The sequence below is a fragment of the Alligator mississippiensis genome, chromosome 1, assembly GCF_030867095.1.
Source record: "Alligator mississippiensis isolate rAllMis1 chromosome 1, rAllMis1, whole genome shotgun sequence".
NCBI classification, from domain to species: domain Eukaryota; kingdom Metazoa; phylum Chordata; order Crocodylia; family Alligatoridae; genus Alligator; species Alligator mississippiensis.
Window position 1 is genome coordinate 108,530,276 of NC_081824.1, and position 22,068 is coordinate 108,552,343.

General features: G+C 41.4%; 1 protein-coding gene across 5 annotated transcripts in view; it reads left to right on the top strand.

The window, feature by feature from the left end:
* NKAIN2 (sodium/potassium transporting ATPase interacting 2) overlaps nt 1–22,068 on the top strand; it is a 981,240-nt gene that overhangs the window by 830,203 nt on the left and 128,969 nt on the right. For all 5 annotated transcript variants that reach the window (XM_019479579.2, XM_059733455.1, XM_059733453.1 and 2 more), the window contains one exon: nt 5,970–6,170. In XM_019479579.2, coding sequence (XP_019335124.1) covers nt 5,970–6,170 — 201 coding nt within the window. The remainder of the gene's footprint in view (nt 1–5,969; nt 6,171–22,068) is intronic.

A 22,068-nucleotide genomic window follows, 5' to 3' on the forward strand; every position in this document is an offset into this window, starting at 1 on the left:
CATTTAAACTTTTGGGGGATCTGTGTCTTAGTTTTGTTTTGCACATGTGTCAGCTAGCTAGCTCACTTGGTGTGGTTAGAGACATAATAGAGTCTGGACTTGACTCGAGCCCCACTTGTGAGGGGTTTGTACTGGTTATTCCATTTTGACTTCAGCCAAGGTTTTTCTGTTTTAAACCAGTTAGGCTAGGGACAGATGTTGCATTTGTCCCTGGACAAGTTGTGCCTGGGTTTGTCCCAGAACGGACATTTCCCAAAATTGGCATGTACACATTGCCCTTCTAATCAGGCTTTTGTGAGCGATTGATGTACTGCCACTTGTCTATCCTTGATTCAATGATGCAATACCAGAAAAACTGTTTAAATGTACCTTGCAATGTCCTGGGATAACCATTAATAAATCTTATCCTGTGAACCTTTTTAGGATTTGTCCCAGGACAACAGACATGGATAACGGCCATGGATTTAAGAGAGGTACTTTGTCCTGAGACAAAATGATATATCCCAGGACATGTGACATTTGTTTGTAACCTGGGAGAGCCGATTACACCGAGATTTGTCAAGAAATATGTGGAGATGTTTTCAGAAACAGGGCTCACAATCAATTGTCTGTTTTTTTCGCCTTCTAGAAGTTCTTTGATGACTCATTAGATTTACAATTTTAAAATCCTAGTGGCACTCAATGTTAATTTAGTGACTTTTATCTAAGGAACACAGAAAGCCTTCAGGAGGAGACGCACATTTAAGGAATTAAGCCATCTTGCACTTTTGTGAGAAGGGTGTCATCCCATTCTGGAAATGAGGGAAACAAACAAGGATAGTTGTCTGGTTTACTTGGTAAATCAGGGTCCCATAGGAAATGTTTTGCAAAGCCAGAAATAGATCTATTAACACCCACTCTTGCACTGCACATTAACTTGAGATTTTTCTTTCTACTATGAGCCCCAAAAAGCTATTTTTGACTAGAGCACTTTTGTGTGGTATGAATCACAACTTTCAACTAAAATGGCAACTAAAAAATGATAATTTTGCAAAAAAAAATATTTTGCATAATAAAATCTTGAATTTGTGAATCTTCTGTCGATATTTTCATGGACAGAATATTGCTGGAACATGCAGTGGTTTATTTGCATATGTGATTATGCAGATGTTAATGTGTAATTATATTGTCTATGCATTTTTTAAATTTACTTCCACTTCTCATTCATAAGTCTTTGGAAAAGCAAAGCTGTGTGTAATCAAACACAAGTCCATTGAAATGAGTGGGGATATACTCAGTAGGATTATGCTTCTCTGTGTCCAGCTAGTCCTGACCCATTTTAAAGAAATTTAAAAACAGTACTTGGTGGCCAAATGCACTTTTTTCTTGAAGGAGGTCATTTGGTCCGCTCGTTTCTATTTTGCTAAGCATTTTTACTAAATTATGATACTTGTAATTGTGCTGCGAACAATCAAATAACACCAAACAATTTATCCTATTCATTCTTCCAGCTGCTTTGATTAAAAAAAAAATAGAGAGTTTACAATTTTCCCTCAATAAATAGGATGATTTAAAGGGGGAGGGTCTTCTCACAAAAAGGTGGTAGATTTTGATCTCCATCATATTATTAGACTACCACTAGATTAAGACACTCTAGGATGTTATATTCTAGGCATTTTACAAGAGGCCTATGTACCAAAAAGGGGTCTCAATGTCCCTGCTTCCAATGAAGAGAAGATCCCATAGGGCAGGTGGTGGGGAAGGCTGTGCTCTGAGGACCATCAGGCTGTTTTGAGAGCCCTCATGCAGGTATGGCACATATGGAACTTGAGGTCAGAGAGTTGTTTTGCAGCACTGGAGCCAGAAGGCTACCATAATACAAACAGCCCCCCAGTTATGCCTGCTGGACCACCCCAGCCACTGATTCAGCCCAGAATTCATAGATTCATAGATTCATAGATGTTAGGGTCGGAAGGGACCTCAATAGATCATCGAGTCCGACCCCCTGCATAAGCAGGAAAGAGTGCTGGGTCTAGATGACCCCAGCTAGATACTCATCTAACCTCCTCTTGAAGACCCCGAGGGTAGGGGAGAGCACCACCTCCCTTGGGAGCCCGTTCCAGACCTTGGCCACTCGAACTGTGAAGAAGTTCTTCCTAATGTCCAATCTAAATCTGCTCTCTGCTAGCTTGTGGCCATTGTTTCTTGTAACCCCCGGGGGCGCCTTGGTGAATAAATACTCACCAATTCCCTTCTGTGCCCCCGTGATGAACTTATAAGCAGCCACAAGGTCGCCTCTCAACCTTCTCTTGCGGAGGCTGAAAAGGTCCAGTTTCTCTAGTCTCTCCTCATAGGGCTTGGTCTGCAGGCCCTTGACCATACGAGTTGCCCTTCTCTGGACCCTCTCCAGGTTATCCGCATCCTTCTTGAAGTGTGGCGCCCAGAATTGCACGCAGTACTCCAACTGCGGTCTGACCAGAGCCCAATAGAGGGGAAGTATCACCTCCTTGGACCTATTCGTCATGCATCTGCTGATGCACGATAAAGTGCCATTGGCTTTTTTGATGGCTTCGTCACACTGCCGGCTCATGTTCATCTTGGAGTCCACTAGGACTGGATTGGTGAACAGAAGTGTTGCATTAGTCTACCTAAGCTGCTTCCCCTTTTTTGCTGGACTTCTATATATCTCACTCTAGAATTATCAGACAAGGTTCCTTGGGTGAATTTGATATCTTTTATTAGACCAACCCAAATGGTTGGAGAATAGTTATTAAGCAAGCTTTCGGGTTCAAAAACCCTTCGTCAGGCTAAGGACACTGCAGCAGTTGCTGCGTGCTCTTGAAAAAGTCTTGCACTTCAGCCCCCTTGTATCTATACCAAAATACTCCCAACAGACTAAATTTTCAATTATGTATAAACTTAGGTTGTGGTCTCAAGTGTGACTTTGTTCAGCACATCTCTTTTTCTGTATGCCATCCTCATTCTACCTGCTTGCACTTGACTTTGCTCCTAAGTTACACTCCTTGTTTGGCTGCTTTTAGTAATGCAAAGGTTGTCTTATGATGCTTGTCATATTAAACTGCACCGCTTAGAGTCAGGTCACCAGACCTGAAAGCATCTTGTTCTGGCAGGTCTGGGCTGTTTGTGCATATGTTCACATGGTGATCTGATCATTCAAACTTAACTACTAGAACTTACTACTATGAGTAGTATCATTCACTTCATACTAATGAAGCACTATTCATAATGGTGAATGTTTACATGTTCAGAGGTTTATGGGATTGTATGATTTTCTTTTTATTGACTACAAAACCATATACAGCTAGTCCTACCATGTGGTAGTTGGTTGAGTGAGTTCACACTAGTAATTGATTTTAAAAGACAAACACAGAAGTAACATCACTGCATCTGGGGCAGGACTTATTTTTTTAAATACATTAATCAGTATGGTGATGCCACATACAATCCTAGAGTGATATATCAATCATAAAATTATACAAAAATCTTCTGGATAGAATTAGCTTTGGTTGAGTTAATGCAAAAAGTGACAGCCTATCATTTAAACTGAAAAAATGTATATTCTTCAGGACATGGGAAAATTCACATGTGTATCTGTGAATAGTTATATTCGGATCACTATGGTAAACCTTGTTAAATAGTTACACTCTGAAATCTTCATGAGGATCTTAATTATTAATATTATCTACAGTCTGAAAAATGTAGGTTACTCAGGGCAACATAGGGGAAAGTTTGGTTCTGAAAAGACATTTCTCACAGGGAATTCTTACTTGCATGACTGAGCATACATGCTGATTTAAATAGATGGTCACACTTGACAATGAGGTTACTTTTATCAATAGTTTATAACGGGTTAATGTCATAGGTTGTTATGGAGTCCAGGCTTCTGATAGATTACTTCTAACTGGTTTTCACACCTTTGACTGATATGCGTGCAACCAGCTCTTAGTACATATCATTCATGTCCATAATATGCTTATGGTATGTATTAATCATTTATTAACCTCTTATAAACTATTTATAAATATAACCTTAAGGAAAAGCATAACTGACTCAATATCCTTTGCACAAGCTACTGTGTCCTGGCTGTGAGGGATTTGTAGACTGTTTTCCCATCTTACTAGGCCCTGTACTCTTTGGACAAGGCAATAGACAAAAACTACTTACTTGCAAAAAAAACCTCTCTGCAAGCAATTTGCTTTGCCTAGTTAAAAGGCTAAGACTGTGAAACACAAAGGAATTTAGAAGTGGAATCTAGAAAATCTATAATGACATATAACAAAGGCAAATCCTATCCCTCCCCCCCCCCAACTTGTTCACAATTGAAGAGACTCTCATACAAAGTGGAACTGATGTGGTCCTCCTGCAAAGTTGGACAGGTTAGGATTTGTAGGAGTACAGTGAAATCTAGTTAATTTATCATTGGGATAGGTAGGCACTCTGGTTTTATTTGTTGGTCACTGGGGATGTGAACTAGCATATGCTGCACCCAGTCTAGGTTTAGGAAGTTCACTTTAAGCCACCTAAACCTAGACCAGAAGCAGCACATACAGCCATTCGCTGCTCCTGGGAGCGGCATGTGCAGCTGCTCACCACTGTCGGAACTGGCACAGGCAGCCCAAGATATAACTCTGGGTGGGAAGAGGAGATGGTGGGATTGGTAGGGCTGGCAGGCTCATGGAAAGTTGGCAGATACAGAGAGAAATGGTGGGTATGAAGATGGGGTTTGCAGGGGTGTTGCCTGGTCGTGGGAGTCAGGGGGCCAAAGATAGTCTGGTTAGGGACTGGGGTTTGTATTAGCTCAGCTCCAGGGCTGGGGCGAATAGCTGGGTTATCCCAGCCCTGGGATTATGCTGCGAATGCATGCAGGCATTCAAGAGACTGGGTTAACCCCTTCCTAGATTCACTTCTTTATGTGAACTAACTTAGATTGGGTGCACCGTTTTTTGGCCAAATTAAACCCTCCAAAATCCTGCATGAGTGGGCATTTAGATTGACCTAACCCTGGTTAGTTTGATATAAATGTTAGGCTTCTACATACCCGGAGTAAAACCTAATACAAGCTATACACATAGTAAATTGAATTTCCTCATGGTAATTTGTCATTTTAATTGTTACTGAACTAATAGTTTAGTAAACTGTCAGCCAGCAAGTAAATGTAATGTGTGAAGCTCTCTCACCAGTGGTCACATTAAGTCACATGGCCCACTGCTGGCAGGCCTAATCCCAGCTCATGATTCAGCATTAACAGCAATAGTAATAAGGTTGAAGGCCCATTGAATCATGGCAGTGACCAGGAAAGTGAAAGCTATATTAGGGGGAAAAACTAGGTAAATTGAAAGCTCATGAATGTGCAGAATTCTCATAGAGCAAGACAGTATGTGTACTGTTTGCAGTCAAAATTATAGTGTTTCTTCATTAAAAATGGCAAAAATCATTCTGTATGGAGTCTTAGTATGCGTTGTAAAATATTTCTCACACAAAATGCCTAACTAGTAATAATTAGACAGATTTTACTGTTCTTGCAACAAGTCCATACTCCTCCACCACTTCCATGAAGCCCAGCTCCTGGGGATTTTCTACTGTGCTTTTGCAGGGCTTGGAGAATTAGGGCAGGAACAAACTACAAGGAGTCAGGATGGAGAGGGTGGATCTTCTGTTATGCACATCCATCAGTCACTGCAGTGTAGGCACAGCAGTAACTGGCCTATGACAGCCCCAGGCCACAGTTACTGCCTGCAACAGAGCCTGGGTTGAAGGATTACTTTCCTCCAGCCCCCATTCAACCCACCTCTACAGGCCAAGCCCCAGGTACTCAGGCTTGTCACAGGGGATAAGATTTCTCCAATAATTTTCTGATGTAACTTTCTTTATGCCTGCTGTGTGATATCTATGTGAACAGCTGGAAGTGATATTAGCACTGACACACAAGTACCGTTCCAAAATTATAATCTTCCTTTTCTCTTTTGCAGGAAACAGATCTCATTCTGACCTTTAATATCTCAATGCACCGCTCCTGGTGGATGGAAAATGGGCCAGGCTGCACAGTGACATCAGTAACCCCAGCCCCAGATTGGGCACCGGAAGATCACCGCTACATCACTGTCTCAGGGTGTTTGCTTGAATACCAGTACATAGAAGTGGCTCACAGTTCCTTTCAGATCTTCCTTGCAGTAAGTGTTCACAGTCATCTTCTCTACCAGTGCTCATTTCCGCAAGTCTTTCTTACAGTTCATTTTCACAATACAATCCAATATAATATTAGAGTACAATTGCATTTATTTTCTAGCACCTTTCATACAGTCATGTCACAAAATGCTTTATGCTGATTACTTTCAAATAGCAAAAAGGGACTCAATTTTCAGTGCAAACCACAGACTAATTAGCGTGATTCTCTTATGACCCAACTGGCCAATCAGAAATTATTTTCCTAAAATGGGCAAAACTACCTCTTGTCCCCTAACATCGTTTTCTGGTACGAAGAGCGTAACTTAAAACAATAAAAATAAACAAGTAATATTCTTGGCCAAAGTCGTCACAAGTATTCAGTCTCAAATTATATAGCTCAGGCTGATATCTAACGTTGATTTAGATTTATTTTTCTAACTTGGTTTTATGGATAAGAATAAGTTACGAGCAAAGAAAACTGCAGTTCAATACAGGTGTCGTTGCCATAAGAGAAACAGGACGTACAGTACATCAACTAGTTTCATGATGTCAGTGTCTGAACACAGCTGTATTTCTAGATAAGGCCTTCCTTTTCATGCCAAGGAAATAGTACAAAATGACAAAGTATCAGAGATCTCAGCATTATGTAACCCAGACTAGCTGCATCTTTTCTTGCTATTCATGTTACTATGGATGTAGTTATTATAGGTAAGAAGAGAGATAACAAATATGTAGTGAGTTTTCCAAACCATCCAGTTGGACTATACAATAGTCTATTGTTTAAACATTTTCCTTACATCATAAGGAGGTTTCTGAATGTGACTACAGTTTCAGTAATAGGAACATGGACATAGAGTCTCAGTAATGATAAATGCGTTAGGTAACAGAGGAACTACTGGTACTAGTGGGTGGCATGCAACACAACGTTAAGAGAAGACTTTTTTTCTATTTTCAACAACCTAATCTCCAAGCCTTGGCTCAGGCTTACCCCTGGTTGGAGGAAAGAAATTAATCTTTCAATTCTCTTTTATGGTCACTTAATTGAATGGCACTGTAACCATAAAGTAATAGATCATCATGTATGAATTGGTTACTTGTTTTAACTTTGATTTCCATATATTTTCTGGCCACTATGACATGAATGTTGATCTTAGCGCTGCTAGGGATGTTGGCTTTGCTGCTTCTTGTTTACTACCTACCGATGATAAGTCTCTGAGAAGAAAGAAAATAATTCTAATTAGAACTGACTTTTATCAGACTTGGAAAATGACATACTGAGTGTATGCAGTTATTTTACAAGGCTCATAAAGCATCCAGACAAAGAAGTTTGAGCTGTGCATGTGTGACCTTTTTTCTGTTAAATAGTTGGTTAAAAGTGTACTTGAAAGATAATATGGATTAACAGAGGTGAGAGACCTGTAGTTGTACACCTAGTAACTAGAAGTAGCTCAGAGTTGTGAAGGTGGAAACTTAGTTATAGTGATGCACCATTCAAGCTCCACAGAACTCAAAGTTCCCAAGAAAAGAGCTCCCTCTTAAGCACTTCCTAAAGATTAGCGGGCAGTGTCCTGGTGACAGCAAGCCAAATAATGTTATGTTGTGTAATTTATAAGAGCTGCTACTAATTTAGGGCAAATCAATAGTGATGCTAGTTCTGAAGAGTTCTCTTTCATAAAATGCTTCTTTTCCTTAAAAAGGAAACACTAAAGTACCCTGAATGTTAAAGGTTCAGAAGATAAGAGGTTCATCTCTATGCAGATGGCAGTCTAAATTCTGTACATCACTAACATCCTACATAAGATCCACTTTGAAGACTGGGGGCAGGAGATTTAAGCAATGCATGGACTGTATGCTGAGCTCTGCAGAGGAATAATTTCATGCAGTATAAACAAACAGCAAGACCTAAGTCCTAATATACAGCAGGTAACTTTAAAGGAGCAACAAAAAAAATTCTGAATAATGTTTGCAATATCTTGAGCAACCGAAAGCATATCGCCTTGTAAAAACCTCCAAGCTGGAAGCAGTTATCAGGGACGTACCAGGATAGAACTAGGTCTGATCTAATTTGTCTAATCTGGTGCTTATTTACTGTGATATTCAAGTATATTAGAAATACTTACAATAGTCACTTTATGCCAATTTATATTTACCCTGTCACCATCTTCACCTTTTCGTATTGATTTCTGCTCTGCTGTTGACTGATTGTGTTTTATACTTACAGTTGTCAATTTTGAAACAATTGTAACGATTTCACCTGGATATTAGGGAGGTTTCAGGTGAATTTGCCATGCATGGCTTGCCTCTCTGGAATCAAACAGTATGAAAAATCTCAAAGCCAGACACTGTGTTTGTCAGTTTTTCTTCAGTGCTTTAACCAGCAATTCTGGTTTGGATCCTTTCATACCAAGCCTAAATGTTATCACTTGTTCTCAGTTATTCATCACCTGCCTTCAATCATGTTTAAGGGATTGGGAGAGCAGGGGAAGGGGGAGAGGGAGGAATCTATTTCATTTTTAAGTGCAGCTTTGCAGCCTGCAGTGATGCAAAATAAACAAACATATTTTTAGGGCACCACCTGCAACATGCAGCTGTACAAAGCAGAGCAGAATTGCTAAGGTTGTGATTTGTTCTGTTTAGTATGAAACCCTAAGGTTTGGGGAAAGAGGTAAGGGAGACATTTCTACAGAATTATCCCGCACATTCCCAATTAATACTGCAGTTGAAGCTGCTACGTTGGAACCTTAGCTTCATTATGTCCCACAAAGCAACAGTATTTTCATTATAGTGGAGATAGATGGGCAAAAAACATCTTTTCAGGAACAGCTAAAGCATTATTTTGCTATTTCATACTTTTTCACTGCATCTTGTGTTCGTCTGCACAGATCAGTGAGCCAGATTCTCAGCTGTGCTCACCCTTTCCACAGGCAAACTCCATTTACAAGCCACCTGAGGATGTGGACTGTCTGTGTCAGTTTTGTGGTCACCCAAGATGTATTGGGATGATGAATGATTCTGCCTGTCTCTTAGCTTCTAAGTATTATCCAAATGAACTGCACTGGTGATGGAGTAGAGTAGCTTAGACACTCACATACTCCAAATGTCCTCATTCACTTAATGGCTATTGATTCTGGCCCTCTACATCAGAGTAGACATTTCATTTTCAAATCTCCTAGGTTTTCAGAGATGAATATAATTAAACTAGTAATCTCTGGAGATGGCCATCCCAGGTAAAGAATGAGACCTTGGTAGTAATGCTGTGCAGGGCTGCCTGGTTTGATACTGGTCTGTGATTAGGTGTTTTACTTTGCATTTTGCCCATAGAATAGATCATGGGCAAAATCTTAGCTCCATTAAATGGGAGATTGACATAAACTTCTGTGGTCCCAGGATTTCATCCACTCTTTGGTTAGTGGCTGTAAACTCTTCATCACTTTGGGAAATAATGTGATTAAACCTTGACCTGGATGGATTACATTAAGAAATAAATCAGCTTTCAGCTCTCAGCTTCTCTGCTGATGATAACAAGATGGGTAACACAGATGGTGATTTTCAAAGTATAGACAGATATGCATTCCCACCTGGACTGATATTGCTGGTCAATTTTACATAAAGAGATTTTAATAGGAGAGCAAATGTTATATACGGTGACATTTGTTACCGCTGTAGGGTGGCCATCATAGAGGACAGTCTGGTTGTCCTCTGTCCTCTATTGATACGAAACTTTATGTCCTCTATTTTTCTCTTGAAGAGAGAAAACCAGAATGTCCTTTATGATGGCCACTCTAGTTACCAGCACCCTGATCTATGTATTACCCCTCCTTTTTTGGTTCTTTCTTTCCTTTCAGGTTAGGAAATAAAAAGTAAGTGACCTTAAAGCATGAGTTTATGTTTTTCTCCAAAATGATACTTGAAATTTTGAATCACATTTCAAATTATATTTTGAAAGGTATGGGTTTTTTTTACTTTCAAAGGCACAGAAGATATCCTGCCTTAAATGCTACTTGTCCAGGAAAGGGGTTCAATTCTTGTGTATCATATACAGGCACCAGGCCTTTTGACTTCTTCGGAAGCTGCACATACTTAAGCCCAATATAGCCAGAGCTCTTTGGTCCCATACAAGTCAATTGGATTCAATTATGTGCATAAATATTTTTAGCTGGCTAGGGAAGTTTTACTGAATCAGAGCCTTAGGGCAGGTCAGAATCTGGCTCTTGTGCAGCAAGATGAAAGGTTTTGTGGTTAAGGCACTGGCCTGGGATTCTGAGCATCAGGGGTCTCCTTCAGAGTCTGCCACAATAAGTTGTCTACATGCCCTTGCTCAAGTTGCATCATCTCTCGGTTCCTCTTTGCCCACTGTAAGGATCAGGTAAATGACTGTTCCCACATACCACTAGTCAATTGTTTAAGAGACTAAGTTTTGAAGATTGGAAACTACCACTTAAAATCTCTGCACTTATAGAATTCCCAAAATCTAGTGGGAACATTAACTAGTACAAATAAATAATAATAACAATGATAATTGCATTTCTTTTCATAGAAGAGCTCAGATGCACCGCATACATCTTCCATCAGTCTGTTTTCCTCTTTGATTATGCATGACCTGCCCCCACTCCCAAAAGGCTGTTCAAGCAAAAGTACTCAAATTAAAATCCATTTGTAGATCAAACCTTTGAAAATATGCAAATAAAAGATCAGCCATGCAGATAAGTGTGACAGAATTACATATCTATTTGCCAACATAGGATTTAGACTAGTTATTATGCTTGCCTTTTACTTCTACACTTCCACACTCTCAACTCTATTGATTTTAGTGGAACTAAGTGCCTTAGTTATGGGAATAGGACTAATGCAAAGACATCACCTTAGCCAATTTGATTTTACTTATTCAGCCTCTGAAAAGATGAACTGTATAACATACACCACTAAGTATGATTCAGTAATATTATTCCAGTAAAACAAGTGAGCCTGGAAAATGCATTTCTCCTTATAGTGTCACTATATTATTGCTAGTAACTTAAATATCAAATAAATAAAGCTGTAAGAAAAATATTTTATGTAAATATTGACCATTACATTGTCTGCTGACTTCCTACATTATACCTTACATATTGGTTGTAATTCTTTCTTATTGCCTCCTGAATACATGCATTACAGGGACTACTATCATGCTGTCATTAAAATTATTATTTCATGTTTTAGAAAGCTGTAATCAATAATTACCAGTCCACTTGCGTTACAGTAAATGCTTACCACTCCGGATTCTGCAGGGTCTGTTTCATATTTTCTTTCAGGCTATGATCTGGTCAGACTAGCATAAGTCAACATGAAATATAAGTGCTGTTAACATGAAATAGTAAAAGTAGAGAGGAAGGATGTTTCCATGATTAGAGATTGAGAGATACTTGTTTACTTCTCAGCTTTTTCACAGACTGTGTGTGTGACCTGGTATTAACAACTTTGTGCTTCATTTCCCATCTGAAAAATGGGGATAAGAGAATCATAGAAAAAGTAGGGCTAGAAAGGACCTCTTCAGATCATCTAATTCAGGGGCAGGCAAAATAGTAGATCTGGCCAGTGGCAGCCCCTGCATGCAGCTGAGTGGGGAGCTGCTCCAGGGTCAGGGCTGGGGCCAGGATCTTGCAGCAATGACAGCATGGTCTGGAGCTGGGGCAGAGCTGCGATACACTACCCACGTTCCCCTGCCCAGGGCATTCAGGCACCAGATCACAGCTCTGCCCTGGCTCTAGACCATGCTGTCACCACCACAACATCCCAACCTCGGAGCAGCTCCTCACCCAGCCGTGCACCCTGCCAGCACTGCTGGGGCAGTCCCCACGGAAACCCTGGTTTCGTGCTGCCACAGCCCTGTCACTCCTGGGGTCCTCCTGAAAAACGCTGTAACGCTGCAGGCAGGGTCTGTTGGGAAATGGAATCGGTTGTGGGCCTGATAAAGCCCATGGGCCAGACTTCGCCTACCCCGGTCTAGTCCAACTCCCTCCCTGAGGCAGGATCATCCCTATTCAGATTCCCATACAAATATTTGTTTAATCTATTACTAAAACTACACAGTCAACCCTGTCACACAACCCACCCTAACCTGCCATAGGTAAAGCAGGGGAACAGCAATGGTCAGTGTCCAGTGCTGCATGTTTTTTTAAATACAATTGAGAGATCCAAGAAAGAGGGATATGTCCCCCACTACATAGGAAAGAAACTCCCCTCCCCCCGGTGAAAATCAATCTGACCATGTGGTAAAATTCCTTCCTGACCCTAAATGTGGCACTTGATCTGACCCTGAGTAGAGGGGCAAAATGGTCTGGCCAGGACACACTGGTTTTTAGTCCCAGAAGGAGCATTGACACACCCCAGTCAAAATCACCAGCCAGGTCTACAGTTAACACCCAATGTTTCTGAGGAAGGTGAACCACACACACACACACACACACACACACACACACACACACACACACACACACATGCTTGTAGCAACAGGAGGGGAAAATAATTCCTCGTAGCCCCATGCAGCAACCAGCAAAGCCCAGAAGCCTGGAAAATATGCACAGTATAGCACAGGCATAGCTATGCCTAGATCATCCCTAACCAATGCTTATTCAACTTCTTGAATACCTTCAATGATGGAGATTCCACAACTTCCCTAGGCAGTCTCTTCCATTGCCTCACTGCTCTAACAGTGAAGAAATGTTTCCTGCTATCCAATATAAACTTTGCTGCAATTTCAAACCATTGGCCCATAAGCCCGAAGGGGGGCATCATTCAGATCCTATACTGTCTCAAGAAGGATAGTAGGGGAATCTTCTTCTTCAGCAAGCCCTCACAGTTGAGGATGATTGTTTTCCATGGTTGCCTTATCTGTGGGTCCCAAGATGGATAAGGAGGCCTATCTAGAATCAGCAGACTCTGTTGCAGCTCAGGCACATGCTGCTCCCACTTTTCCATCTCCTGTTGTTGTCATGAGGTTTTGAAGTATTGAGATCCTTGCAGCAGACACTTCCTCCATTTGCGGTGGTCTGGCCGATAATCTCCCATATGTTGATGTTACATTGCGGTCATTCTTGAAGCGCTTTCTCGGCCATCCTCTTGTGTACACCTTGACAGAGCTAGGAGAATAAAACTTGCTTCTGGAGTCTGGAATCAGACTTCCTGATGTCTTGAAGTATAACTGTAGGTAATAGTGAGGATAACTCAGAACATCTAGAGCTCCAAACAAATTGTGTGATTAGTAACAGGCAACTGAGCAAAGACAAAATTTGTAAGTGCTTCTACATAAATGCCAGAAGCCTAAAAAAATAAGATGGGTGAACTAGAATGCCTGGTATTAAATGATGAATTCAATATAATAGACATATCAGAGACTTGGTGGAAGAATAATAATAAATGAGATAATGTTTTAGCCTGTTAAAAACCATATAGGAAAGACAGAGTAGGACATGCAGGTGGAGGAGTAGCACTGTATGTTAAGGATAATATAGATACTAACAGCATAAAAATCTTACTTGAAAGGGAAACTACCATAGAATCCCTATCCATGCTTGAATAAAAAGAATATAGTATTAGGATTGTACTACCAACCACTTTATCAGGAAGATGAAGGTGATTATGAAATGCTCATGGAGATTAAACCTGCTGCTAAAGTGGGACAAGCAGTAATAATGGGAGATTCATCTATCCTCATATAAATCAGCTAAACACCTCACCAGAGTGAGATGTGGCAATAAAATTTCTGGACAAGACAAATGACTTTCTAGAACCCTCAAGAGGAGAAACAGTTCTAGACCTAATCCTGAATAACACCCAGGTCCCGGTTGAAGAGGTATCTCTTGGCGAACCACTCTGTAAGTGCAACCATAAGATTATCACATTCTACATTAAAATCAGCAATTAAATTCACAATAAAATCATCAGTCCCATGGACAAATATGATCTGCTGGGAAAAGCCATAATGGTTTTTGTAAAGGCACATCCTGGTGCTCTCATCTTCTGGCGTTAGTTCTTTGATTGTGTTAACAAGCACATGAAGAAGGGGCATCCAGTTGACATAATATATTTGGACCTTCAAAAAGCTTTTGACAAGGTTCCTCACCAAAGGCTTCTTAAAACTTGCTTTGCCACAGGCTCAGAAAGAAGGATCTTTGGGGATTGAATGATAGAAAGCAATATATATGGCTAAATTGTCCCTTTTCAGGATGGAGGGAGGTCAAAAGTGGAGTCCTATAGGGATCTATGCTGGACCCAGTTTCAGCATTTTCACCAGTGACCTGGAAATGGAGGTTCACAGAGAAGTGTCCAGGTCAGCAGATGATAGCAAATTATTCCTGGTAGTCAAATCCCAAGCTGATAGAAAGGAGCTGGAGAAATATCTCATCAAGCTAAATGAGTGAGCAAAAAAATGGCAGATGAACTTTACTGTCAAAATATGCAAGGTAATGCACATGGGGGAAATGACCTCAATTATGGGGTGCATCCAGACAAGTGTGCCCATGCATTTCCCTGGAGGCAAATAGCAATGGCGTGTAATTGTGACACTTCTACTTGTCCCCAGGGAATGCCCCTGCATTCACACACTGGCACATGGCAGATTCCCCCGGGGGGGCAGGGGAGTGAGGCAAGCACTTGGGCTGGCCCCAACAGCCTTACCTCAGGTCCTGGGGACCTCCCAGGACTGCAGCAGTGGCAATCCAGTTGTGCAGAGCCTGGCTAGCTGCCAGGGCGTGACTGGCCAGCCAGGCTCTGGTTTCGGGTAGCCACGTACACCACCCCACTTTTTCTCTTTTAAGTGGTTTTTTTTTTTTTTTATACTGGGATTTCCCAGTATTTAATTTTGATTTTGCACTGCAAATATGCAGTGGAGAGAGTCTTTTGATGTCTGCTGCATGCATCTTGTGGTGCCTCAAAAGGATGTATTAAAATTAGAAAAGGTATAGAGACAAGCAAACAAAATGATCAGGGGCATGGAGCAGTCGCCATACCAGGAGAGTCCAGCAGAGTCTGCCAGATCTGGCCCATGGGTCGTATTTTGCCCACCCCTGTTCCAGAGATATCCAATTCAGTGCTTTCCCTCTATAGTATTCACCTCTGCTACTTTCGGAGACAAGATACAAGGCTAGATGGATCAATGATCTGATCCAGTACAGCACTTCTTATGTTCTTATTTTCTTATGTCCTGCTTTCTGCAGCAAGATAAAACAGGTGTTCTCCCTCTTCTTTATGGCAGCCCTTCAGATGTTTGAAGGCTGCTATCATATCCCCTTTCCACAAGGTGAATACACCTGTTTCCTTCATCCTCTCCTGCTATGACTAGCCTTCCAAACCCTTCATCATTTTGGAACCCTCCTGGACCTTCTCTAATTTCCCCATGTCCTTTTTAAAACGTGGAGTCAAGAACTGCACACAATACTAAACGAGGCCTATCCAGTGCTGAGTAAAGAGGCACTATCACCTCCTATGTCTTGCACCTAATGCTTCTATTGATGCAGCCCAAAACTGAATGTGCCTTTTGTGTATCTGAGTCACACTGTAGGCTCATATTGAGTCTGTGATCCACCAAGACTCCTAGATCCTCTTTCATAATGCTGTCATCCAACCAATACCAGGTGATGTTATAGCTCCTGCTCCATAGGCAAAGATAGAGCATATCTATACCGTGTCAAGTGTGTAAGTGCTGCTGTCAAGTACTCCCACCCACTCGCTTCTGTTCCATGCATGCGTCCCAATTCCTGAAAATGAGGCAAGGTAACCATCTTAGAATGACTTTGAGCACATGGTCAGCACTGCTATTAGGCTTTCTGGTCTTCCTCTTGCTTATTGGCATATACTAAGTGCTGCTCCCAGCACTCTAATTGTTCAGAGTTGGTGTTTGTGGAGCAGGAGTGTGTGTGTCTGTGTGTGTGTTTGTTCATGTGGGTGGGTGGGTGTGAGAGCAGCATAGGAGGAAAGCACAAAGGTGTTTGTTTAAAAATATAATGAGAGGTAGAGTTTGACAGCATGGTGTGATTGGAAATAGGCATCAAGATATTGCTAGTAAATAAAAGAGGACAGGTGGGTAGAGTTGGGTCCTGCAGGACCTGAAAGTGAAAACAGTAGTTTATATCTGATGTGACAGAGAAGGGAGAGCCAGTGGAGGAATGCAAAAGAAGGTGACTGAGTCAAAGCCGTAAGCAAAGGCAATGATCTTTGCAGTCATTTTCTGAGTGGATGCAAGCAAGGCATGAGTGGAAAGACAGAAAAGTGCTTGGGGAAGGTTTAGGATAAAGTTTAAGAGGTCTGTTTTAATCATGTTGAACTTGGGTTGATGGAAGTCCTCAAAGAGATATTAGAGAGACAGGTGAAGACTTTTCTTGGATGATTCTGCCCAAGACAGGTCAGTAGTAGAGAGGTAGATCTGCATGTTTTTTGACTTAGAAATGAGAGTTGAATGGGTGTTTATGAATGAGATATTACCCAGATATAAGGAGAAAATAGAAGTCCAAAGAGCCCCAAGAGAGGGACCGTAAAAAGACAGCTCTAGGGGAAATGAGGAAGATCCTTCAAAGGTAAAACTGAATAAGGAGGAGAACAAGAAGATGGAAGTGTCATGGAAGCTGAAGGAAGATTTTAAAAAGAGAAGCATGGTCAGCTGGGCTAAAGAGTCTGACAGGTCAAAAGGGAAGAGGATGGTCTTAGCAAGAAAAGGGACTTCATTGAGTGCTGTTTCAATGGAGTGCGTGGAATGGTTAAGTGATTCTTCCCATCTATTCAGCATGGTGAGGCCACATCTGGAGTACTGTGTCCAGTTTTGGTCCCCCACTGCAGAAAGGATGTGGACAAATTGAAGAGGGTCCAGTGGAGGGCAATGAAAATAGTTAGGGATTTAGGGTACATGACATCTAAGGAGAGGCTGAGGGAACTGGGCTTATTTAGTCTGGAGAAGAGAAGACTGAGGGGGGATTTAATAACAGCCTTCAGCTATCTGAAGAGTGGTTCGAAAGAGGATGGAACTAGACGAGGGGTAGGCAACCCCTGGCCCAGGTGGCAAAGTGTGGCAAGCAAAGGCATTTTGCTTGGCACGTGTACCTTAGGGCAAACAGTGGGGAAGGGGTCAGGGCTGTGCTGCCACAACAAGAATCAGGTCTCTTGTGACTCCCCTGCCATCCACCCCGAACATGCCAATGTCTTACAAGTTGAGGTTGCAGGTGTTTTTTTAACTCTGCCCAAAAACACTGCCGACCCCTGAGCTGGACTGTTCGCAGTGGTGACAAATGACAGAACAAGGAGCAGTGGTCTCAAGTTGCAGCAAGGGAAGCTTAGGTTAGATATTAGGAAAAACTTTCTCACTAGGAGGATATTAAGCACTGGAACAGGTTACCTAGAAAGGTGGTGGAATCTCCATCTTTGGAGGTTTTTAAGACCCAGCTAGACACAGCCTTGGCTGGGATGATATAATTGGAGATGATCCTGCTTTGAGCAGGGGTTGGACTAGGTAACCTCGTGAGGTCCTTTCCAACTCTAATTTTCTATGATTCTATGAATGGAAGCCAAATTAGAGAGGGTCTAGGCTGAAATTTGAGGAGAGGAACTGCAATAATGATTACATTGTTAATTATTAAAGCCATGTTGTATGAACATAGGAGTATTAGTGAAAAGAGAGAAGAGGCAGTACTTGAAGAAGCAAGTGGAGTCATAAGGGTAATTTGTAAGATTAGAGAAACTAAGATATATTTGCACTAAGGAGATAAAGGAAAGCAAAAGCCTAAGGAGCATAGCAAGAAAGGATATGGCAATGGATGTAAGAGACATCAGGAGATGGGTTGGTATGGGGTCACCAAACTGGGAAGATTAGAGAAGAGGAAATAAAAATCTTCCATATCTATGACAGAGAAGGAAAGAGCTGTAATAGGTGCAAGGGAAAGGGTCCCCAAAACAAAAGAAGAGGAAATTTTGCATCTTTGTTTTTAAGAGTCACAGTGGGGAGAAGTGGGACAGTGGAGTTTAAGGTGTGGCACAAGGCTGACGAATAGCTGAGATTACAGATATGGGCTTCAATTAATTTGTTAAAAGTAGTGCTACTTAGCTAGGAACATGTAGTCTAAGAAGTCAGCCTAGTTATGGGGTTTCCAGCAAAGAAGCTCCACAGTGCAGTGCCAGAAGAAATAAAGGTAGGGGGTGAGCCAGGACTTGGGACTGGCAGGGTGGACCCTGTCAAAGAAAGGGGCAAAGGTCAAAGGTGGAAAAGGAAAAAGATGGAACCAACAACTATATGGACAGAAAAAATGAGAATAGGCAGAAGTAAACTGAGCACAAAGGAAAATATCAGAGTTAAAACATGAAGTATAATTACTCAATTTCTTTGGAATGAGGATTTTAAGATGAAGTGCTAGTGAGATGAGGCAAACAGAATGGTTTGGGATGTGTTATATCCAAATGATGAGCAGGTCCAATTAGGGTCTCACTTTCTTGGTGCAGTCCAAGGCCAGGCATTATCTAGGCACTTCATCTAATGTTAAAGAAGCTTTATGGAATTCAGATCAAAGAATATGATGTTTTCAGGAAATGCCATTGTTTGACATAGGGTTTTAATGTTACTGGTAGTCCAATGAATATTCCCAATAATATTCCTTATAGGTCTTGTGGGACTGATGTTTGTTGCTTAGTTGCTTACATTACAGGGTCTGGATCCTGTGATCAAGAAGGTTCCTTCTTGCCCTATGTTCCCATTCCTATTTTAGAAGAAAAGCACTTTTTTTTGCCAACAAACAACATTTTAAGAGTTCATCTCCTAGTGTTAGGCATTTGCAAAACTTGTAACCCTAACCAAACCAAAGTGGGTTAAGACTGGACACCCTGTTTCGAGGAGGTTCTCTATCTCTCAGTCCCCCTTTGCTAGTCAGGCACGTTACCAACCCTGCATCTATTTGTATTCGTATGCCTGATGCTATTTTCCCTTCTGTCCAAAACTATAGTCTCAGCTCTTCAATTCTGTAGGTAGCCAGCATTGCCCTGAAATGCCCTCAGGCTACCTGCGGTACCTTTGCCTTCCCCTCTGCCCTCTGGCATCTTTCTCTTCCAAACACACACATTTCTTTTGTTACCATAACAACAGGCAAACCTAGAGAGATCTGTTCTCAGTTGTGGTCAGTAGGGGTAGTCAGGCAGGGAGACCTTGCATGAGAGAAGAAAGAGGGTTGACTCTCTATGGGACTGAAGAACTCACCCAGAGCCTGATGGGGAACCTTGGGTCCGGGGAGGTGAAACTGAAGGAGAACAGAACCTGGAAGAGGAGAAAACCTGAGATCCAGTGAAGAGGAGTCTGCTGAGAGGCGAGGGCAGGAAGCTGGGGTAATTCTGTGAGTGTGAAGAAGGGATGATATATGTTACTCAAACTGAGTGCAGGTCTACAGATAAACTATGCAAAGTGCTGGAGAAGTTTCCCACTGTCCTACAAAGTGCTTTCACAGAGCGTGCTGCCCCCATCCTGTTCTCATGCAGTGACATCATTTGTATGTGAACAGGAGGCAGGATCTCTTGTAATCAAGTTTTGACTCCTTGAACTAAATGGGGAAGAATAACCTTATTGGATTAAGGGGGGGTTCTTTTCTGGGTCAATGCAGTGATTTAAAGAAAACTGATGCTAACGGGGATAGATTGGTACTTCAGAAGGACTAGTCTTTCCCTGCAGGACTAGGCAAAAGTGGTACAATGGGAGGAGAGTACGAATCACTGCAAAGTGCTAATTTAATAACACTGTCATGCCATGTTAGCAGAGGAGTGACATCAGGTTGAGGCTTCTTTGACATTGCCTCAGAGCACAGTATATTGCTTTCTCTGTTTGATGATAATGTTAGGGCACATGTCATTAGTGTTTTGAAGGCTTAAAATAGAGAGAGATTTCTTTATACCTGCATATGTTATCTGTTGTCTGCCTTTATCAGATTGCACCTGCTTTTTCTTACCACCAGCCCTTGTAGAAAACTGAATTGTGTACATCAAAGCATGAATTGCTTTTTAATGAGTAGGGAGCTTTGTAGGTAAAACTGTACTTGTTTGTTTACCTAAAGGATTCCCTTTTCAGTGAATGGCATTCACATAACGCTGCGTTCTGTGATAGGTGCATGGAAAAATTGTGCAGTCAAGTCGATTTTACAATAACTTGTAATGGAGCACAGTAATGTGTGATGATCCTGACCGGACACATTGTACTGCCACAGAAACATATGAATTAGCCTCTTAGTGGAGTAGGCTGAGGAAGCAAATATCTCTTTCTCAAGGCTAAGAAGTGGTAGCCCCAGCATAAGCAACCCAACAGTTCTGTGAATGGCCACTAATGAAGTGGAAAAAAATGGAGGAAATTGTTTCCTCTGGGGATCAGGCTGGCCCTGAGTCTTGTTCCTCTCTGTTCCATGTAAGACTCATCTCTTTGTAGCATGCAGGCTAATGGCTGGTAAAAGTTATCCCAATTACACTTGGACTCTAATCCATCATAGAAGAAGTTCTGGGGCAGAACCTGTTTTCCAACTGCTCTCCCTCATCGGGCAGTCCCTGCTCATGAAAATAACAAGACAAGCCAGGTGCAGTCATGGTGAATACTTTAGAATTAAATATATAATTATATAATGGTAATATAATTATAATAACAGTAATAAAGAGCAAAACCGGGCTTATTCTGTAAAATGCATAGGAACTCAGGATGAGAAGGAGCCACCTGCTTCTTGCATTCATAGGCAACCATTTTTCCAAAGAAATCTCCAAATCATCTATCCTGACCTCTCTCGTCTGGCCCAGAGCAGCTTATCTTAAGAAAAGTGTACTGCTCACAGTTTAAAAGCATTGTACCCACTGCTGTAATGGCAGGAAATTTTTTAGGTCAACACATGCTCAGATGCTCTGAAGAAAAGGATCATACCCTGCTCTACAGAGGGATCCAAAAAAATTGTCCTCATTTGTCTGATCTATAGGAAAATTCCTTCCTGACCTCAAATCTAACAGTTAGTTTGGCCTTGCATGCATGAGAAATGTCTCCCAACTGCTTTCCTGAAAGATTTCTAAGTTCTGCCAGAAGCACCAGAAAACCAAGCCAAAACCTCACCACTAGCAGTAGCCAATGTCCCAAGCTTCAGCAGAAATGTGGTGAGATAGGAGGGGGAACTATAAGCCAAATGAAACATTCATGAGAACAAGTCTGTTCTCAGTCCCTACTGGAAACCACTTTAATACATGCTCAAGCAAATATGTTGGATGAATTCCATGGATTCATGGGTTTCAGGTCCTACACCACATAGCTTGAGAATGCTGGTTACTTTTCATTCAGGACAACTGGATTGAGATAGTTTCATTTTGTTGTCAGTTTTTTTCATCATTTCCCTTTAGTGAGATATATATATAAGAAAAAACAGTTTTCATTCTGATTGGCATGAAAACTTGTCCAGAATTTCTATCCAATTCTACATTTCAACCAATTCTGGTGAGAAAATTCTTCCTTGATATGGCAGGCCAACCGAAAACGAGTTGAAATAAGAACAGTCAAAATTTGTGTCTTCTTCAAGATATGCCTGCAGATATGGCTAGAGGAAGGAAGAATAAGACAGATACAATATCTGCATTATCAAAGGTTCTGGGTAACCATCCACTGTGAGGTCCTCATCTGAGCATCCAGAGAATGAATATGAGTTGTAGAAAATCAATGATCTGAATCAGTGTTTCTTTTCCACTTCCTTAATAAAACAGGAAACGTACGTAACCTAGGAAGATGACACCATAAAGGAGACAAGAGGTAGAGGAGGAATGAATCTTCCATACTGTAGTCAAACTTCAGGTGAAAAAATCAGTTATTTACCAAAAAAGAAGCAGAGCCCTATTCCATATGTAGAGGAGGAAACAATCTATGTACCACAGAGTTAAATTCTATCCTAA